The sequence below is a fragment of the Onychomys torridus genome, chromosome 4 (assembly GCF_903995425.1).
Source record: "Onychomys torridus chromosome 4, mOncTor1.1, whole genome shotgun sequence".
Taxonomy (NCBI): Eukaryota; Metazoa; Chordata; class Mammalia; order Rodentia; family Cricetidae; genus Onychomys; species Onychomys torridus.
The window spans coordinates 77,228,880-77,250,641 of NC_050446.1; the positions used below are offsets into that span (position 1 = coordinate 77,228,880).

The 21,762-nt window shown below is 43.4% G+C and overlaps 1 protein-coding gene across 3 annotated transcripts in view; it reads left to right on the forward strand.

Annotated features, from left to right (window-relative positions):
* Positions 1 to 21,762, forward strand: part of Pamr1 (peptidase domain containing associated with muscle regeneration 1) — an 86,674-nt gene that overhangs the window by 29,265 nt on the left and 35,647 nt on the right. For all 3 annotated transcript variants that reach the window (XM_036186095.1, XM_036186094.1, XM_036186097.1), the window contains one exon: positions 5,721 to 5,849. In XM_036186095.1, coding sequence (XP_036041988.1) covers positions 5,721 to 5,849 — 129 coding nt within the window. The remainder of the gene's footprint in view (positions 1 to 5,720; positions 5,850 to 21,762) is intronic.

Genomic DNA, 21,762 nt, shown 5'->3' on the forward strand with positions numbered 1-21,762 from the left:
ACGATGGAAGCCGAGCCTCTCACCACGTTTCCATTGTGACCAGCACTGAACGTTTTCCAGAGTGAAAAACAAGAAACTATTGCTGCATTACACTCTGCCTCCCACTCCCTCACCCCAGGAGGCTCATCTTGTCCCTCTGTGAAAGGTCAGATGGGGGGCACAGAGACTGCCCAGCGAGCTTTCTGAAGGCTGAAGAATGAAATATCAAAACTGTGCTGGTGAAATTTCTTTCCTTTTTGTCTTCTCCCTTCTTTAAAAACAGAGAATAGCTTTGAAAACGAAAACAGGATTGGCTTCAGTAGAACTGCACAACTGAGTTCAGAAAGGAAACTTACCACCCCAACTCCCTGACAGGCGAGAGGGGCTGTGGAGAAATGGCTGAACAATGCCTCAAGATTCCTCTATTATGGGACACTAGTCATGGTCTGCCTGACTTTGAACAGTTTGAGGGAGACCTGTGTTGGCTGTTGGGTAACCACAGGGTAGCCTCAGCTATTATGAGGTGATGTGGGGGGTCAGTCAGTCACATGATAACCAACAGGCAGCACCCAGGATCTGCAGTCTCTCTTTCGGAGGTTCTGGGAGTTATCACTGGCTCTGGGGAGTGAAGGACTGTCCCACAGGAATCACTCTGCAACCCTGAAAGGCGAGCAAGGCAAAGGAAGAAGGCTGCTTTGAAATTCTTTTTCAGAGCAGTGAGCCGATGCACTAGCAGCCACCACTGGGGATCCAAGGAGTCTCAGTGTGTGTCCTTGGGAACTGCAGTTTGTGTATATTTATAGTTTATCAACTTCAGGTATTACCTTCTTTAGCATGTACATGATCCCATTTTTGGTCACTGAGAGTCTCTTTAGTCCTTGTCCTTCAGACATGTCCACTGTGTGATCACACTAGTTTTAGAAGGCTTCTTGGGTTTCTATCATGAACAAGTCTTTCAGATTTCATATGTATTCCCAGCCCAGATCTTTCATCAGCTATTTCTCCAAGAAACTCTTATCCTAAGAGTGCAGTCTGGGTGCTGGGGGGGTGGGTATTCCTGGATTTTGGATTGTCATTGTTGATAGGTGTGGTAATTTTAATGTAATTGGTCTCCATAAGCTCATAGGGAATGGCACTATTGGGAGGTATGGTGCTGTGGATATCGCTCTGTGTAAATAAAGTTCTGATTGGCCAGTGGTCAGGCAGGAAGTATAGGCGGGACAAGAGAGAAGAGAATTCTGGGAAGTAGAAGGTTGGAGAGAGACACCGCCAGCCGCCGCCATGAAAAGCAACATGTAAAGACACCGGTAAGCCACAAGCCATGTGGCAAAGTATAGACTAACAGAAATGGGTTAAGATAGAAGTAGTAGATACCAAGAAGCCTGCCACGGCCATACAATTTGTAAACAATGTAAGCTTCTGTGTGCTTTCTTGGTTGGGTCTGAGTGACTGTGGGACTGGCGGGTAAGAGAGATTTGTCCTGACTGGGCCAGGCAGGAATACTCTTAACTACAGTATGGTTTTGTTGGAGTAGGTATGGCCTTGTTGGAGGAAGTGCATCACTATAGAGGCAGGCTTTGAGATCTCATATAAGCTCAAGCCATGGCCAGTATCTCAGCCTACTTCCTGTTGGCTGTGGATTAAGATGTAGCAGGTCCTTTTCCAGCACCAAGTCTCCCTGCATGCCACCATACTCTCCACCAGGATGATAATGGACTAAACCTCTGAAACTATAAGCCTCCACCTTAATTAAATGTTTTCCTTTACAAGAGTTGCTGTGGTCATGGTGTCTCTTCACAGCAACAGAAACTCTAAGACAATAAATAATCATTTTTTAGTTTCTTCCTTTGTGAGGTATTTGTTAGAGCACACACACACACACACACACACACACACACACACACACACACGCACATGCACACGCACCTGCACTGATAGGAATCAAGCCCAGAATGCCTGGAATGTTACCATTGTGCTACATTCTCAGACCCTGATGCTTTTAAGATAGGCTCTCCCCATTAGCTCGGGCTATTCTTGAACAAAATCCACCTCTTGAGTGCTGGATTTAAAGACGTGGTCAGTCTGTAGATCTATCTATAAATCAGTCAGTCTATCTGTCTGTCTCTCTACCTACCTATCTACCTATCTATCTGTCATCCCTTTAGTATCTGTCATCTACCTACCCTTTTTAAAGAAAAATACAATGCATGCAAATACTCAAGTCCATACATAGTAGTACAAGGCTGTTTACTACTTTGATTTTTCTCTCCTGGTGAAAAACCATTTCCTACTAATATTAATATAGTTCCTTATTTGCCTCATATTATAGCATACTATAAATGTGCAAAATAAGAATAGCATGGTCTGTACCACCAATAATCCCACTGCATACAGTTATGATTCTTTATAGTTACCCTTGACTTTAGAATGCATGCCAGTAGATGTGTACAATCAAAATGCTATACTGTAAAATCAATGGATGTGGCTTCCTCTTTGGTGTTATCCTGCCTATCTAATATATAGATAGGTTAATTGTTTTCTATATCTGAAAATGCAAGGGAATAGACACATGCATTTATTTCTCTTTCCCTATTTTGCACAAAAGACAACATACCATAAACATTGCTAATTATCTTGTAGTATTTTTTTCATAACAATATGTGCTGGAGATATTTTACATCAGATAGATTCATCCTCTTCATTTCTCTTCACACTTGCATATGACTGCATTGTGTGAATTACTATATCTTGTTGGCCTTGGGCTGTTTCTAGTCCTTAGCTATTGTAAGTTGAATATTTACTACCTGCAGTGCTTGGGACCCAACATATTTTGGATTTTAGACTCTAGAGAATTTTGCATATATAAGTAACAAGGTGTTTTAGAGGGGGCACCCAAGGCTAAATGTGAAATTCCCTTATCTCTTACGCAACTTATACCCATAGTTTGAGGTAATTTTATACAGTATTTTTAATATCTCCTTTGTTTTAGATATTACCTGCCTATGGAATTTTTTACTTGAAGTAACATGTTTGCACACACACACACACACACACACACACACACACACACACAAATCCTATTTGAATTAAAAAAATTTAGATTTTTAGATTTAGGAAAGTCCAACCTGTCCCAACAACACTATAGTGAATACTCTTAAGCACACATTAATTAGTATTTTTTCAGTTTATCTTAGAGGTAGATTCCTAGAAGTGAGGTCAGGGTTCAAAGGAAAGCAATGTGCTGTTTTCTAGGTTTTGCCTAATTCCTTGCTATGAATTTAGCTCTCATGCTGAGGGTATGTGAGGGTATTGTTTTATCAGCTTCTGTAACAAAGTATGTCTTCTGGATTTTTATCAACATCATATGTGGAAAATGGAATGCAATTATAGCTTCAGATTACATTTCTGTCATGAGAGAAATCGATGGTCTTAGTTTAGGGGGGCTATGGATATAGCTCAATTGGTTGATTTGATCACCCAGTACTGCATAAGCTTGGTGCTTTGGCCTATAATCAATCCCTGAACTCTGAAGATCAAAGCAAATAGGATCAGAACATCTTCAGCTACATAGGAAGTTTGAGGGCAGTCTAGGCTTTTTTTTCTTTTTTTTTTAAATGATCATCTTTTCGCTGTTGTAAATGATATAGGGGCAATTAAGATCTGAGGACATCAGTGTCAAAGATGAACCTACGCCCTGGATGTGCCAGTGTGAATTCCTTTGATTTCAGGCTGTGCAGCTCTGCAATAGCCCCTTTGGCAATCTATGAGCTTCCTAGTGTATTTCCTGCAGAGCCTGGCTCACCTCCATCTCTAAGATGGGTTTTATGGCTGGAACCTAAGGGCCCCAATGTGTGGCTGTGCCAAGGAACAGAGTTAGCAGGGCTGCTGAGGACAGGTTCTGAGTCCATTTACCTCTTCAGTGACAAGTGAGTGGAAGGCTCCGGGAGCCCAGTTGTGGAGCCCAGGATGGGCCAACCACATTAATCATACCAGCAACTCAGCTTCTTGGGTAGGAGGGAAAGCAAAGTCAGGAGGAAATGGAAAGAGGACTGAGTCCAAGTGCTATAGAACACACACACACACACACACACACACACACACACACACACACACACACAAAGCAAAGAAGCATGTTGTCAACTCAAGCAAACTCCAGCAGTTCATTAGTCATTCATTCTCTGGGATAATTTTTATTCAGCACTAAACTGGGTTCCGGGTGTTTAATGCAGATGTAGATATATCTCCTTGATTGAGTCTGCTATAGGAGAATGCAATAAGCAGGTAACATTAGGCATGGAGTGTACAATGATAAGGATAAGCCAGGTGGAATTATGGGAAAGCACAATAGTAGTTCATAATCTGAGAGTACTTACTACGATGCGTCAAACACTTTACACATGTTAATGTATTTTTAAACAATTCTGAGAGGTAGATACTATGTAATCACATCTTGCCCCGGCGAGTGCATTAGGACAGGGCTTAGGTTTTGATAAATGAGAAGGAATCTACATTTTCTCACCCTCCCACAACCCTTCAAGAGACCTTGCTTTTGAGGAGAACCACACATGAACAATACTCAGCTCTCTCTAATGTGCTTTTCCTCTGGGGGCTCCCTGCCTAACCTTCCCAGGGAAAGATGCTAGCTGGCCATGGGGGCTGATTTCATGCTGTATTTTTGTGATAAAATGCAGGACATAGATGAATATTTAATTGAAAGGTATTTACCATTTGTAAATAAAACGGGGTGATTAAAACAAAATGCATAGTACACTGAAGAAACTTAATTTTTGTGTGTGTATATGTATTCAGCTGTATGTGTATGCATACATACATGTATGTGTATGTGTGAGGAGGTCAGAGGACAACATTGGCTGTCATACTTCAGGCATGACCCATCCTTGTTTTTGAGACATGATCTCTTACTGGCCTGGAACTTGCCAAATAGTTTAGGCAGACTGGCTAGTGAGCCCCAGATATCTACTTGTCTACGCTTCTGCAGAACTGGGATTACAAATTCATACAGTTATAATTATACCCAGCTTGCTTGCTCATCTATCTATCTATCTATCTATCTATCTATCTATCTATCTATCTATCTATCTATTTTTCTTTTCTTTTCTTTTCTTTCTTTCTTTCTTTCTTTCTTTCTTTCTTTCTTTCTTTCTTTCTTTCTTTCTTTCTTTCTTTCTTTGATGAACCTGGCTCTAGGATTGAACTCAAGTCTGGATTATCTTCCCAGCCACAAGGTATAAGAAAGAGTGTTGGGTTGGGGATTTAGCTCAGTGGTAGAGCGCTTGCCTAGCAAGCACAAGGCCCTGGATTCCATCCTCAGCTCAAAAAAAAAAAAATTGTTATCAGAATTCTCCAGATGATACCATTTAGTTTTTTTCTTTTTCATTAAATAAATTATTTTGTTTGCTTGAATTTTCTATTATACAGTAAACATAAAATAAATTTGCAAAGAGCAAAAACTAGTACCACACTAGCTGATTCCATCCTGCACTACAAGCTGTTTTGAATGACTTTCTTTAGAACAACCACCACCAATCAGGAAGGTGCTCAAATCCCCACACTCCTTGCTGAATCCCAGTGACTCTCCTGTTCTTTGGGATGGGCAGGTTCACCTAAGATCTTTGAAGTCTTTCCAGGTCCAGGTGCCCCAGAAAGAGAGACATACAGTTTGTCTCCCGAGAAGACTCAGAATGTGCAAACATGTAGACTAATATTTTGGGATGTTTCAGGTTGTACCATCTTTGAAAACTGCAAGAGCTGCCGGAATGGTTCGTGGGGCGGAACTCTGGATGATTTCTATGTGAAGGGATTCTACTGTGCAGAGTGCAGAGCAGGCTGGTACGGAGGAGACTGTATGCGTAAGTAGATGCCCTGCACACACGCCAAAGCTCCATCTTGATTTGTCTCAGCTTTCAAGTCCCAGCGTACAACACAACTCAAGTTTATCTTGTTAGAATCTGAGTTTTGAAAAGCTTGTGGCTAGAAGGCTCTTTAGGTAGGACTATCAAAACAAAGGATGTGTTTTCCTCTCTTGAGGGTGGATAATGGACATACGTTTGGGATTGTTGCTTCCAGAAGCTTCCCTATCTGGTATTCAAGTTTGCCTTTTGCTCAAATGAAGCGGAAATGTTGCACACGCATGCCTGGTCCGGTGTCTGTGCCAGGAGAACATGAGAGGTGGCTTTGGTCAGCAGACTGTGAAGTAGCATCCATTATTGCCATCTGTAGTGCATTTAAAATAGGAATTTCTTTGATACATTTCTTAATTCCTGAGTTAAATCCTTGAAACTGCAGCAAACTGCCAGCACATCACTTTAACCGGGAAGGGAATTCTTTGGCAAAGTACTTGATCTTGGAGGATTAGTCTTTGTTATTCTTCTCTGAGCTTCAAAGTCCTTTAAAAGTAGAATAGAGATCTAGCACTTCTCTCAGGCCAGGACACACTTCATGGCTGGCCTTGGATGTCCTCTGAGAGCCTACATCCACTGCAATGCCCCTGCTGTGTGATTTCAGCAGCTCTGCTTTCTTTATTTGCTTTTTAGTGGAATCAGAGGCAGTTAGGATGGTCAGCTTCACTTCTATGAACAACATTCCCAGTTTGCAAAGATGGTTTGGAGTGATGCTGACCCGACCACTGGACCCAATTTGTAGCCAAACACTTGTAGTTTCGAGATGCCACCATAGCCAGGGGAGGACAGGGGTTTGTCTGTATTTCAGAGTGAACCAAACAGTTCTAGAAGGTTGGTAAATTTTAAAGTGCCAGTCTCTACTGCAGATTTAAAACCTCCACACCACTTTAATTGAGTTCTAGGAAATTTAATTTGGGGATCTGTTCATTTTTTTCCCCAGGTAGCTCAGCTGCAGGATATAACCCATTCTTCACCCTGACAGCTCTTCTGTGTGGAAAGACAATGATCAGGATAGAAGCTCTGCAATGACACAGACCTGGGTTGAAGTAACAATTGCCTGTAACTTCCTATGACTTTGGGCAAGTCATTTAGCCTCAATGACAGTTGCTGTCTTCTCTTAAAAATATGGAAGAATGCTGCCTGCCTTACAGAACTGATTAAAAGAGATCAATACATAGGAAGCATTTAGTGCTTTGCTTAGAGATAGCGAAACATTCAATATGTCATGTTGAATGTTTGCCATATGCCTCTAATTGATACCATGGTAAGAAGTCAAAATATTAAAAAAAAAAAAAACAACTACTTTCAGTAGTAGATTAGGAAAGACACAGTGTCCTATAAAGATAGTTCAGCCAGTGAAGTGCCTTGCTTTGTAAGCATGAGGACCCCAGTTTGATCTCTAGCACCTATATAAAAAGCTGGGCATGGTGGTATAGGGGAGGTGGAAACTGGTGGATCCCTGGAGATTGCAGACGGCCAAGGTTAATCTACTTGGTGAGTCTCAGGCCAGCCAGAGATAAAAAGATGGAGAGTATCTGAGAAATGACACCCAAGATCAAGATCCCCTGATTTCCACATGCGCGTGCATGTACACACACACACACACACACACACACACACACTTTACATGGACACCCACAAAAAGAAAGAAACATCATTATAACACATGGCTTTAGATTTCTTGTTGGAATTTATGTAAATAAGATAACTTTAGGGTTTTTACTAGCTTTAGGTTATATTGGGACTGTGTGGTGGGACTATTTGGAAATGCCAAATATTCAATTACATATGGTCCTGAGGGTAAGTTAGGTAAAGAGTTTAGGTGCTGTTCAGGTGAAGTGGGAAGCCAAGGATGAGATATGAACTTGAACTGGACTAAGTGCTCTGAGAACATCATTAAGTGAACAATTGTTACAGACGTAGACAGGCATATAGGGGTCTCTTTTGAAATTATGATTTAATTGCAGTTTCTCCCTCCAAATCCTCTCATATACCCCTCCCTACTCTTCTTCAAATCTGTGGCTCCCTTTTAAAAAAACTAATAATTATTGCATATATATATATATATATATATTTCTTCCTGTTTAGTCTGTATAATGTGACTTGTATAATGTTTTTAGGGCTGACCACTTGGCATTAGACAATCAATGGTGTGCTCTTCTCCAGGGACAACCACCTCTCCCACTCCCAGCTTTCCTCCGTTGTCTGTAGTTCTTTATGTAGGGTTGAGGCTTTATGGGTTTTCCTCTATCATTTGGTGTGTTCATTGGTGTCATCCTTGTTTAGTTCCTGTTTGTGCCATCATGTTGGTGAGACTTAATGGATGTATCACCTGACATAACCAGGAGACACAATTTCAGAGCAAACTCCCTGGCCCCGACTCTTACACTCTTTCTGCCCCCTCTTCCGCAACATTCCTGAGCTTTAGGTGTAGGAGTGTTCTATAGATCTAGCTACTGGAATTGGGCTCTACAATTCTGCATTCTGATTGGTTGTGCTTTTTTTGTATCGACCTCTGGCCGTTGCAAAGGTAGGGGAATTTTCTGACAGGTGATGGTTGAATGACGGCTTTGCTCAGGGGTTGGAAAAACAGGACAATACTCTGGGCAGAGGGAGTGGAAGGGCCAGGGTATAAAAATGCAGCACGTCTTCAGGCAAGCGGTGATGTTAGGTGTGGCTGGATCCATGTGGTGGTACTGGGGACCGGTGAGAGGGGCGGTGGAGAATTTTGTGTGCCAGAGCTCAGACATTGAGCTGGGTTTGGAGGAGGGTTCTTGGGGTGTATTGATGGTCTGATAGGTATGTTAATCTCCTTTTGTTGCTGTGGAAAACACTGCAACCCAAATCAACTTTGGGATAGAGAGGAAGGGTTTAATTCGATTCATCATTGAGGAAAGCCAAGGCAGGAACTGAAGCAGGGGACATGGAAGAATGCTGCTCACTGGCTTGCTTTCCCGGGCTTCCTCAGCTGCCCTCCTTATGTATCCCAGGCTCACTTTCCCATGGATGGTACCCCACACAATGCACTGAGCTTTTCCACACCAGTAAGAAATCAAGAGAATTCCCCACCAATATGCCCACAGACCAGTTTGATGGAGGTGACTCCTCAGCTGACATTCCCTCTTCCCAAGTTTAACAAAAACTAACCCACACAGCCAGAAAGGTGACATCTGACAGGTCATTCCAGGATATATCGAGGGCCCATTGGAGCAGCATCAGCACTGCGTGTGAAGGTCATGGTTAGGAAGGTAATTCAGTGGCTCAGGTGGGAGTAAAGAGAGCAAGTTATGAGAGGAGCTTAGAGGGTAAGATGCCACTCCCCGACACACGGGATGATTGGTGAGGGACCTCGCGTTTATCTGATTCCCCCTCTGAGCAGCTGCACAAACGGGGGTTGGTAAGTGAGTTGCGCTGCACTTGAGATCGGTGGACATTTGTGCATCAGTAAGACTGTATACCTAATACGTTCCTGGAACTCAAAGAACTCCAGATACGGAAGCCATTCCATACAGGTATGAGCGTTTACCTGAGGTCATGCACTGAGGGGTAAGGCCCTGAGAAACCAAGGTCTGCAATTCGTCTCTGCCATTCAGTAGGGACCTGCTATGTTATATTGCCCAAGCTGGGCTCTAACTGCTGGTTCTTTTGCTTCATCCCTCTCTCCCTCTCTCTCATCACATTATTATCTTCTACTAGAGAATTCCTGTTTAATAGGTCAGTTGTTTTAGGAAAAGTAGGGACTGGGCACTCTGCTGAGATTAGAGTGGAGTCAGGCTGGGCCTTGAGAGTCCCAAAGGTTTAACATTGCCTTGTAGGAAGCAGGAAAGGGACCACAAGTGTGGTCAGGCATGCACAAGTATCTAGAGATGCAGATGGAGATGCTATGAGCTGCTATGAGGGTGACATGGTCAGTTAGGGTAGCTGAGAGCCCCTATCCAGCTGCATGGGAGCAGAAATGATGTCTGCTGTTAGGCTGACCCAGAGTTGGCTAAGACATGACTATGGCCTCAGGCTGGAAAGAGCATGAAAGTAGAAAGAGCCTAGTGGAGGCAGAATGGGGACTGGGGATAGTCATGAGCTAGAACAGGGGTTCTCAGCCTTCCTAATGCTGTGGCCGTTTAATACAGTTCCTCATGTTATAGTGGTTCCCAAGCAGAAAATTATTTTTGTTACTACTTCATAACTGTAATCTTGCTGCGGTTATGAATCATAATGTAGATATCTGTGCTTCCTGATGATGACCTCTGTGAAAGAGTCGTTAGACCCCCAAAGGGGTTGCACCCCACAGGTTGAGAACTGCTGGGCTAGGCAATCTGATCTGATGACAGTACAGCAGTGGAGCCTCATAGACAGCAGAGGTGTTATAGTCAAAGAACGGGATTTCTAGGTTGATGTTCCCAGGGTGGTGGTGATGGAGTGCTCAGTGCTGGCTGGGTAGAGCTCTGGGCTGTAGCCTCAGGCAGAAGGCAGAAGGCATTCAGGACTCCCTTCATTCAGGCACAGAAACACATTTAAGTTTCTGCTCACATCAATTCATTAACATCTCACCAGCCAAAAATAAGTCACACAGCTAAGTTACAAATCAGCCAGTAGGCAAATGTACTTTATGCCAAGGAGAAATGCACTCCACTTACCTCATGTGAGTAAGTATGTTTGGGGTAGAGGGGAGGGAAAGAGTATTTGCATTCAGGGGATCAATAAGGCATAGTTATATAATAGCAGGTACCCGGAGACATCGCATGCATGGCCTTTCCTAAAGTCTCTGTCGGTTGGGTCTTGGGTTGAGCCACAGTATGATAGCTGGCTGCAAAGTCTAACATTCTAGGAGCCAGGCTCTCTGAAGGACAACAGCCGGCTCAGAGCTGACAGTGATCCCACTAGACAGGTCAAGCAGATGCCTGTGATGTTATTCATCAGTTTGCAGATTCATTCAAAAGAATGCACCTGGGGTGCTGGACACAGGACGACAAGCAAACAGACATGATTTCTTCTGTTGTAGAGCCACAAATCAGCAAAGGAAGGTAAAAACCATAATAAAAAGTGAAAAAAAACCATGAAACATGAAAAGCAATTGATTCTGTGAAGTAAACACACAGAATAAGGGCCAGATTCCTCTCTGCCTCTGATTCTGTCTTGGACACATGGGACGGTGTGATTGCATTCTGCCTGTTTTGAAAGTCTCTTTCTGCACATATTGTATGTCATCACAGCTGCCAGCACAAATGGAGCATTTATTATGGAAGCCTGAGCTGGTCATCACAGAATACAGTGAGTCCTCAGGAGGGTAAATTCCATCTGTGGAGAAAGGTCAACCCCAAGAAGATACCAATTTTATGCTATTAGATTCTTACCACCTACACTTCATTCTTTCACTACATAAATTTGAAATGATTCATGTGTCTGTCTGCTGAATGCCTATCTGGAGCTGGACATTAAACTGCCTTCTGTGATGAGGGGACTGTGTAGTTGGGTGGCCCTGTCCTGGCTGGGGCACAATACAGGAGCTACAAGGCAGTACCAGAATTCTCCCAGTAGATGGCGCCCAAACAATCCTTTCTATCTGTCTTTATCTTGAAGGAGGGCTTTTTTCCTGTAGGGTACCTCTTGGAGGACTCCTGCAGATTCCTTCCCTGAGTACCACATACAGCCAGCCTTAGCAGGAAAGGGGAGAGGCCAGTCAATACCCAAAAACATCAGGTGATATTAAAGCTTTAGAACATTCAGCACTGGAGAGATGGAATAGCACCTTAATTTGTTAACTGTCTATATTGATGATAGTATTAGCTCATCTCCTAGTGGTCTTAAAACTTAGTATGTGATTGTTTCATTCATTGCTATGGTAAGATTCTAGCCTCCAGGAGAATGCTTGAGTCCAGGGCCCAGAGAGCTTACTCATTTTCATCTTCCTGCTCAAGAAAGACAGTTTCGTGGTCTCAAGCTATCCATGCTAGGAACCAGGATGCTAAATTACTAAAGGAAAGATCTGTTTCTTTGTTCTTTCTCTCAACTTCTAAATTAGAATAATTTCAGGTCTGCAGAGTTGAAAGAACTCTTTGCATTCATATTGCCTGTCTGGACTTACCAATTATAGTTTTCCAGTATGTGACATTATCTCTCTTTTTCTGTACTGTAGTCTTTAACATTTTGTGTCTTATAATGTTAGCATAATCTTTCCTTCCTTCGTTTCCTTCTGAGACAGAGCCTCGGGATGTCACACAGCATGGCCTGGAAGTCTCTGTCCTTCCGCTTCAACCTTCCATGTGCTGGAGTGACAGTCGTATTTCATGATGTCTAACTAATTTTCCTTTCCGAGCCTCAAATTTGCCCAGTGAAGAGCCTTTAAATCGTGTCCACATAATAGTTTTTGAACAACCCTTCCCTTTTCAGTCCTCATAAGTATTTTAAGTTCATGTGTATTTCTCTTCCGGGGCCTGAAACTGGTCATTTTCTGTGACTCTGGATTCCTTTCAGTGGGGCCTGAAACTGGTCATTTTCTGAGACTCTGGATTCCTTTCAGTGGGGCCTGAAACTGGTCATTTTCTGAGACTCTGGATTCCTTTCAGTGGGGAGTGGTACTCAGGGTTGACACCGAGTGCTGGCTAGTTGAGGTGCCAGTATCTGAAGTCAAGAGTAAGGCTGTCTTCAGAGCTCCTTAGACTGGAAAGCTGGCTTCTTAAGTGGAACCACCTGCTGACCTCCAGGGATGGCTTCTGGAATAGGATTTATTTATTTATGGGATGTTTTGCTCTTTGTAGCATGAATCTTAAAAAGTCTTATTAATAAAAACAAACCTGAAGCCAGGTACTGGGGTGAATGCTTGAAGATCAGAGAAGCAGAACAATCCACAGCTACCTCATCTCGCAATTCCTCAGCTGATCCTGTTTCCTCAAACTGCAAGCCTCTGAGTCCTTATCCAAATGGATATCAGTTGAACTGCTTCTCGAAAGCCTGAAAGCTTAACCTACCTAGTTCCTGGTTTTCATGCCTTATATACCTTTCTGCTTTCTGCCATTAAATCCTGGGATTAAAGGCGTGAGTCACCTTGCCTGGCTATTTCCAGTGTGGCTTTGAACTTACAGAGATCCACCTGGAATGCTAGGATTAAAGGTGTGTGCACCATCATTTTTTGGCTTCTATATCTCTCTAATGGCTGTTCTATTCTCTGACCCCAGATAAATTTATTAGGGTGCACAATATTTTAATTTTTTTAAAATTTAATTTAATTTTCATTGCATATATTCATTATACATGGTCTTACGTTGCCTAAGGACAATTTTACACAATATGTATTGTACATTGAACATATTCTCTCCATAGTCCCACTCCTCATTCTTCTTTTGGGGGGGGCGTTGAGACAGGGTTTCTCTGTATAGCTTTGTGCCTTTCCTGGAACTCACTCTGTAGCCCAGTCTGGCCTCGAACTCACAGAGATCCGCCTGACTCTGCCTCCCGAGTGCTGGGATTAGAGGTGTGTGCCACCACCGCCCATCTTCCTACCCCTCATTCTTAGCCCCACCTCCTATTAGTCCTCTTTGGCTTCAACTTCCATGTCATGTATACACACATAAGTTTTATATATTTATATAAAATATAGGGACCACATTTTAGATAAAGCATATGATATTTGTCTTTCCAAGGCTGGCTTAATTTGCTTAATATGATCATCTCTAGTTGTATCCATTTTCTTACAAATGACAACTTTGTTCTTCTTTACAGCTGAGAAATTCCATGTGTACATAGGACATGTTTCTTTATCCATTGCCATGTTGTTGGACACTTAAGTTGGTTCCATAATTTAGACACTGTGAATAATGCTGCAATAAATGTCCATGTCCATGCATGTCCATGTCCATGCATGTCTGTTATGTTGTGTTGGCTTGGAGTCCTTCAGGTGAGTACCCAGGAGTGATAGAGAGGGGTCATGCCGTTCTAGCTTTAGTTTAGTTTTGTTTTGTTTTATTTTTTTGAGAAAACCTCATAGTAACTGGAGTTATATCCCTTCTAGCAATCTATGAGGGTTCCCTTTTGTCCACATCCTTGCTAATATTTGTTGTGACTGCCTTTCTTACTGGGCTGTGATGGAATCCTAATGTAGTTTTAATTTCTATTTCTCTGATGGCCATTAAGCTTGACATTTTTTTCATGTGTTTATTGGCTATTTGTGATTTATCTACTCCAAACTGTCTGTTCATTAGCCCATTCATTTATTGGGTTGTTTGATTTCTTACTGTTTAGTTTTTTGAGTTCTTTGCATATTCTAGATATTAATCCTATCTCAGACATATAGCTGGTGAAGATTTTTGTAGACTTTACCCTCACTTGATTAACTATTTTCTTTGCTGTGCAGAAACTTTTTAATTTCACAAGGTCCTATTTATCAATTGTTGTCATTTTTTCCCCGAGTGACTTAGCTTTTATTCAGAAAGTCTTTTGCTTCTTCCTTATCTTGAATCATTTCTCTACTTTCCTTAACCAATTCCAAGTTTCAGGTCTTATATTAAGACCTTAGGTCCATTTGGAGTTGTTTTTATACAGGATGAAAGCTGGATAGAGGTTCATCTTAGAACAGTATTTATTTAACTTGACCCTCAGGATGGTCCTTGCTCACCCACACATATGAGCAGCCAGAGGACCTGGAGCTTTGCGGATGTTACCCTGGTGGACAATGTCACAGCGATCCCAACAACACAACTGCTGAAGAATATTGGGGATCTAAGAAGGTTAGGAAAGCAACCCAGATGAGAGGATTTATGGGGAGAGATTATGGCCCCCTAATACGTTTATCTTCTTACTTATGTTTTGGGCAGAGGCAGAGGAGAGGAGGAACTGGCTGTGAGCCATGCCCCCCAAATGTTTGAGGGCTAGTAAATGTGAGATGATTTGCACAGGATGTATCCAGAAGTGATTAAAAGAAAAATTGAGAGGGGAAAGATTAGAGGAAGAAGGAAGGGTGGGGTAGGGATTGGGGACCGATGAGAAGACAGAGATCACTCATTGAAACTGGATCATCTTGCCACAGCACTCTGTGCCCTGACTTTTCTTTCTTCCTTTTTATTTTTATTTTTTTTTTTGTCTTTTGAGACAGGGTTTCTCTGTGTAGCTTTGGAGCCTTTCCTGGAACTCACTCTGTAGCCCAGGCTGGCCTTGAACTCACAGAGATACGCCTGCCTCTACCTTCCGAGTGCCGGGATTAAAGGCGTGTGTCACCACCACCTTGCGTGTCCTGACTTTTCTAGGGAGAGAGCAATGCGCAGTTGGGTTTACGGTGAGGAGGGTATCATGTAGTGGTTAGCAGCCAGAACCTGAACCTGACAAATTTTCAAATCACAGGTTCTTTTTTATGAGTAGAGACAACAGCGGTCCTTGGTCTCTAGAGAATATGTTTATTTATTCTTGTGAGAGTTAAATCAGGTGCTACCTGTAAGTTCTTTAGTCTGAGAAATAATAACTACTCAATAAACAGTTAATGTGTGGGCTGGCTGGTTTCTACTGTCAACTTGACACAACCTAGAACCACCCAGGAACAAAGTCTTAATGAGAAATTGTCTAGGTTGGCCCATAGGCACATCTGCAGGGAATTGTTAAGTTGTGTAGGAAAACCCAGCCCACCGTGGGTGGCACCATTCCTCAGGCAGTGGGTCCTGAACAGTATACAGAGGAGGAAGCTAGCAAGCAAGCAAGTGTGCATGCATGCACCACTTTTCTCTGCTTTTGTCTGTGGACATGAATAGCTGCTCCTAGCTCCCACCACTGTGACTTTCCTGATATGATGGACTGTAACTTGGGACTGTAAGCCAAATAAACCATTCACCCTTAAGTTGCTTTTTGACATAGTAATAGAAATAAAATCAGAACAATGATATTCTCATTACTAATCCAGAGCCATGAACTTAGATTTATTTATTTGTTGCTTATTTGTTTGTGAACACACATGTGTATGTCTGTGTGTATATATGTGTGTTTGACATGGGCAGAAATTAATATAAAAGAAGTATATTGCAAAAAAAAAAAATCCTGAGAGGAAAAAAAAAACAAAAAACAAAACAAAACAAAAACAACCAAAACCAAAATGGAGGTCATGCCAGGATAAGTGTTCCTTGGTAAATAGAACTTCATGTTTCCTCTCCGATAAGTTTCTTGACACTAGGTCATTAATGTTTGGACTGCTACAGATAGCTGTCGATGACTCACCAGCTGGAACTCAGCGTCTGAGGAGGAGGAGAATGCTCAAAGACCCCTTCTTCTCAAACAGTAAAAGAAACTAGGTTAGCAAGAATGCAATCAGGATTGCAGCAGTTATCTGTGACTATAGAACCGGAAAGACTTTGCTCTCCAGAGGCAGGATTTCTTTCCCAGGTGAACAAGGACCTAGGATGCTCTGTCCCTGGGGCTGGCTGTTGAAGCAGGCAGGAAGGCAAGGTTCAGATGATGACTGTGCCTCAGAGGAAGAGCAGAAGCCAGGCCTTTGGTGATCTTATGAGCCAGCCTGTTGGAGCAGAAACCGAAATTGAAGACAATCTCCCCCTAGTATTTTTTTTAAAGGAAGTTTTGTGAATTGACTGGGGCAAGGCTAGACAGCAGATCTCTACAGGAGGTGTCATTACAGAGTCACAAACCCGGTCTCAGGGCCTCATAGCCTCAGAATCCCACAGGGTCTTAGTCTTGCAGTCTGGATAGTGGTGGAAGTCGGAAGGAGGACTGGGAGAATCAAAGATTGTGTAGGGCTCCTGGTGCTTGGGTTTCAAATTACTTCTGGTGGGCCTCTAGCTGTAGAATGTCTCAATTCTAGTTAGCATGGCCCAGTTACTAACTCCTGGTCTGACTGAGTCAAATTGACCAATCTTTATCCCACATGCCTGATAGAGAAGAGCGCATTCCTCATCAAAAGAAGTGATGTGCTGCTTCCTGTTGTGAAATAAGAAAGAAAGAACTGCAGTAAAGAGAACAATTAGCAAAATGGAAAAGTTTCTAGATGATCAGATAGTGAACTTTCAGACTAGAGCTTTGAATAACTTTAAAATAATTATATTAAAGGATCTATAGGAAAATATATCTCTTATGAACTAACACATGAGAAATGTCAGGTGAGATTTAGAAAAATACAAGAACAAAGTGAGCATATAGAACAACAAAAGCATCAGCTGAAGGGAACCAAGGAGGGGGAAGAAGCAGAGAATTAGAGGTAGGCCAACAAAAGTCAGACACACCGACAACGCCCAGAGACAAGACACACCAGGTCCTCAATGTCATCTTTTTATTAGTGTATTTTAATTGTATAAAACACTGGTTTGTACTGTGATATTTTTATACATGCAAGAAGTGGATGGGGGAGGGGCTGAGTGGGAGCAAAGGAGGGTGATGTGGGCTGAAAACAATCAATGCAGCTTCCTTTTCTACACTCCTCCAGGTCTTGTCTTTCAGGCTGGATTGGCAAGGTGACTTAATGTGCATTTTTGTGAAAAGATCCAGGCAGCTTGGGGAGAAAATATCTCCTGCCTCATAATGCTACATATTTTTGATGCTGAACAGTCATTTTAATGGAAGGCATAACACATGCAGTCAAGGGAGAAGGGGCTTTGAAATGCTTTGATTGGGCAGGGAGCTGTTGAATTATTGGGTATGGTCACCCATTTGATTAACAGTTCATTGGGCACCAGCTTGATGTTCACAAAGAGGTGAACAAGACAATGTCCCAGCTCTCGCACAACTGTACTATTAAGTACAAAAGAAAATTCAATCAGCAATTATCATAAAGAGTAGGCTGAGTGGGGTTTTAGGCCAAATCACAGCTTGGAAAGTCACTTCGGGACCCCTAGAGTTCCTGATGAGGACACGAGCCCCTATCAAAGCAAAGCCTTTTGCTCGGCACTTACTGTGAACTGGGCATTGTTCTAATACCTTAGTGCCCAGCCTCATTTAGCCTTTCCTGTGGCCTCATCAGAGCTGTTTTATAAAGAAAGACACTAATGCACCCAGGTCAGGGAAGGGATGGAGTAGAGGGGGTGTTGTCACATAGCTGTAAGTGCCTGGGCCAAGATAGGAATCTGGAAGCTTGGCACCGGAGCCTGTCCCCCATCTTCTCCACTGAACCACCCCGTAGGACTGGGGCAGCAGAGGTCGGGGTCCCGAGGGTCTGTCTGAGGACCTGAATGGCAATGATAAGATGACTGGAGTCATACACAAGGTTTAGGCTTCCTTTCTGACCCTGGCCTAGTGCACTGGCAGGTTTACATGCCACCATTAGGGCCTCTCAGCTCTGCCAGCTGTGTATCTGCTTTTTTTTTTTTAATCTGAGGATCGAACCCAGGGCCTTGCGTTTGCTAGGCAAGCGCTCTACCACTGAGCTAAATCCCCAACCCTGTCTGCTGGGTTTGAACCATTATCCCTGCGTGACTCTCATGAGCTCTAGAGTACAAGGCAGAACCTGAGCTCTCTCTGGGAATCTTATGCTAAGATAGTGTTTCTGATCCAGACAGGACTCAGTGGAAAGAATAAAGTGATTGCCACTTACAGAGTGTTTTAGGAATCAGTTACTGTGTTGAAAGCCAGGGCTGGGGTCAGAGCTCAGTTGGTAGAGTACCAGCCCAGCACAAGTGGACCTAGGTTTGATCCCCAGGAACACATAAAAACAGGCATTGAGATGTACCTGTGGAGCGCTCTCACTCGGCAGGTGGAGAGAGAAGGATCGAAAGTTCAAGGTCAGCCTCAGCCTCAGCTAAAACGTTTAACAGCAGCATGGATGACATGAGACCCTGTCTCAAATAAATAAATAAATAAATAGATAAATAAATAAATAAATAAATAAATAAAATCACATTTAATCAAACAAGGAAATACGAAAAGCCTCGGTGACAGGTACTATTATTATTCTTACCTCCAAATGAGAAGCACTGGCTCAGACAAGAGTCAACTCTTCTAGGGTTCAAACCCAAGCTGTTTTCATGGACTGAGTCCCGCCTCTTGCCTTATCTTTGAAAGAGAAGAGACAGTACCAATGCCTCACTGTCTGGACAGTTTCTCCAAGTCCTTATGAGGGAAGAGCAAAGAAAAACAAAAAAAAGCTACTTCTCAGAAGTGTGCTGTGTCTCTCTTGCCTCTCACTCCTCAGACCTGGTGCTGGAGATGATGAGACTTTTGTGAATGTTGGAGGTGTTCCTTTCTGGGGGAACCTTCCTGTTCTCTTACTGGTTTGGAAATTAAGGAAGACATCTTTTCGATTCTGTAAAACAGAAGCAGGTCTGTCCACCTATCTCATCTATGTTGAGCTGTAGCCGTGGGCAAGAATAGGGGTGAATCCAGCATTTGGAAGCCTTGAGGATGGTCTGGATACACACACACACACACACACACACACACACACACACACACACACACACGCTTGTGTACAGTAAGACATCATTAGGGAACCCACTCATGTCTCCAGGGCCCTGAGCTGCTCTGGCCTTCGAACTCAGGACCACCTGCCTGGTTGGCCAGTGGTACTTCCTTGGCAGGGACTCTGGCTGGATTCACTGTTCTGTCCTGGACAGGGAGGTGCGAGACTTCATCTCTGCACCCACATCAGCCAGCTCCGGAGGAGTGGCAGAAGAGGGAAGGGAGCTGAGGGAGCCCCTAATGTGGGAGGGAGTGGGGTCCCTTCTCTTCCTTTCTGCACAGTGCCCCCTCTCCAAGCACATTTCCAGAAAGTGGCCTCTTTGTCTTTGGTTGGCTGAGAGTTCTTCCTCCTCTTAGAGCCAAAGATTCCCTCCCCTTCAGAGTGAGAGGGAACCACACCAGGAAAAGCTCAGCCCTTGCATATGCTTTGCAGTTCTGGCTACCTCTGGAGGACAGCTCTAAGGCAGGCATAAATGGTCCAGCCTTCCCTGGGTGGGGCTAGGGGCTCCAATCCCTCCAGAAGCTGCATGAAACCCCGGAGCTGTCCTAGCTTCACCAAGGAGACCGGAATGAGGAGGGGCCCACAGACAGGCTGTCTGATTTCAGCTTCCACAGGGAGGAAGAAGCCGGAAGTAGGCTGGCAGCCTTCAAGCTGCTTCTAACTTGGGGCTCCCAGCAGGAGATTTGTAGGGGAGCTGGGATTTAACACCTTGCAGGCTGGGAAGCTGCCAGGCTCTGGCGGGCTGAGGCTGTGCAGGAAGGCTTCTTTTTCTGTCTCTCACACCCAGTGTAGCACGTAGAACTTCCTCAGCCTTGCAGCAGATGGGCAGATGTGGGCGAGAAAAAGAGTGAGGTGTGCGGGAAGAAAGATTGTGTGCTTCCGGTGGGGGGCACTTCACGAACGCGTGCTGAAAGAGGAGGAAAGCTCTTGCTGCTTCCTAAAGCAGAGGGAGAGGCTTAGATCAGACTATCCCTGAGGCAGTACAATGTATCATCCAAGACCCACTACCTGAATTTGGCAGATCTACACATTCAAATCCCTGCTCGGCCACCCAGTAGCAACAGCTGATTTTCACTGATTTTTCTGTTACCACTTCCAGACGCAATCTGTTTGAAGCCTCAAAAACCATAGGAGCTAGGTGCTGCTGTATTCACAGCTGACTGAGGTTGACTGAGGTTTAGAAAGGTGAAGTAACTTGTATAAAGCTGCACAGCTAGTGAGCATGAAGCTGAGTCTCAGAGGACAGTTAGACTTGGAAATTTCTGTCCTAACATGATGACGTTCAGAGATTTGCAGGGTCTTCTGCTGGCCATCTGAGCTTGGGAGCATCACGTTCTTATTCTCAGTGTTCGGCATCCAGGCAATGGGAAGATGAATGTTCTTTTCCCCCGATTTATCATGAGGTTATCCTTCTTTCCCTCCTTCCTTCATTTGACATACATTCCAGGTGCTATTCTAACTGTACAAGCTAAGGTCCCAGCTCTACCTAAGTAGGTAAGGAAGTAAAGTCAAATGATTTCAACTGTGTGTGTGTGTGTGTGTGTGTGGTGTGTTGTGTTATAAAGAAGACAAAACATGATAAAGTTAGACTAAGAATGGGGGCAGACATTTCCACAGATGCTTGAGGAGGGGTCTTTGAATAAGTGGCCCCTGAGGTTAGTTATCTGAGAAAGGAAGAGGATGAACTTCCTAGGTTGAAAGAAGAACAAGTTGAAGGCCTAGTGTTAGGAAGGCTGCTGTGGTTGGAGCAGAGTGGGCAGGCAGAAGGGGATTAAAAGGCGATGTCACCAGGTTGGGGATTTAGCCCAGTAGTAGAGCACTTGCCTACCAAGCACAAGGCCCTGGGTTTGGTCCTCAGCTCTGGCAAAAAAAAAAAAAAAAAAAGAGGTGATGTTACATGGTCAACAAGGCAAGGCTGTGAATATCACTGTGTTGTGTGACTTTCCCTGGGGAGATGTAAAGGAATATCTGTCCACTCTAGATAGGACACTGATGTCTAGCTTGGTGAATCACTGAATTTACCTGGGTTATTTACAGGAAGAGTTCATGTGTGCAGCTACTGATAAGAGCATGGATGGCTTAAAGAAAGCTACCTCACAACAAACAAACAAACAAACAAACAAACAAACAAATTTCCTTTAGGCGACCATGCACTACACACATTATAGACTGCTTAGCCCACCAGAGTCTCCTCTCCCCAGCAACTGTTACTACTTTTAAAACATTGGGGAGGGGCCTTGTGAACCTTGTAAGTTTCTGGAGCATCCTTAGCCTTGTAGGTTTCATTAACTTCTTGTATCTTATAAGCTTCCTTTACTTCATTAGTCTTACCAGCCCCCTCTTCTTTCTGGAAGGAATGTTTCAATGCAGAGGAAATAACTATACAACACATGGGAAGGTGCTCACATGGGCTGAGCTTTGGAGAGCTTAAATCGAGAGGGATACTGTCTGACTTATTTATTCATTTAAGATAATAAGGACAGGTCT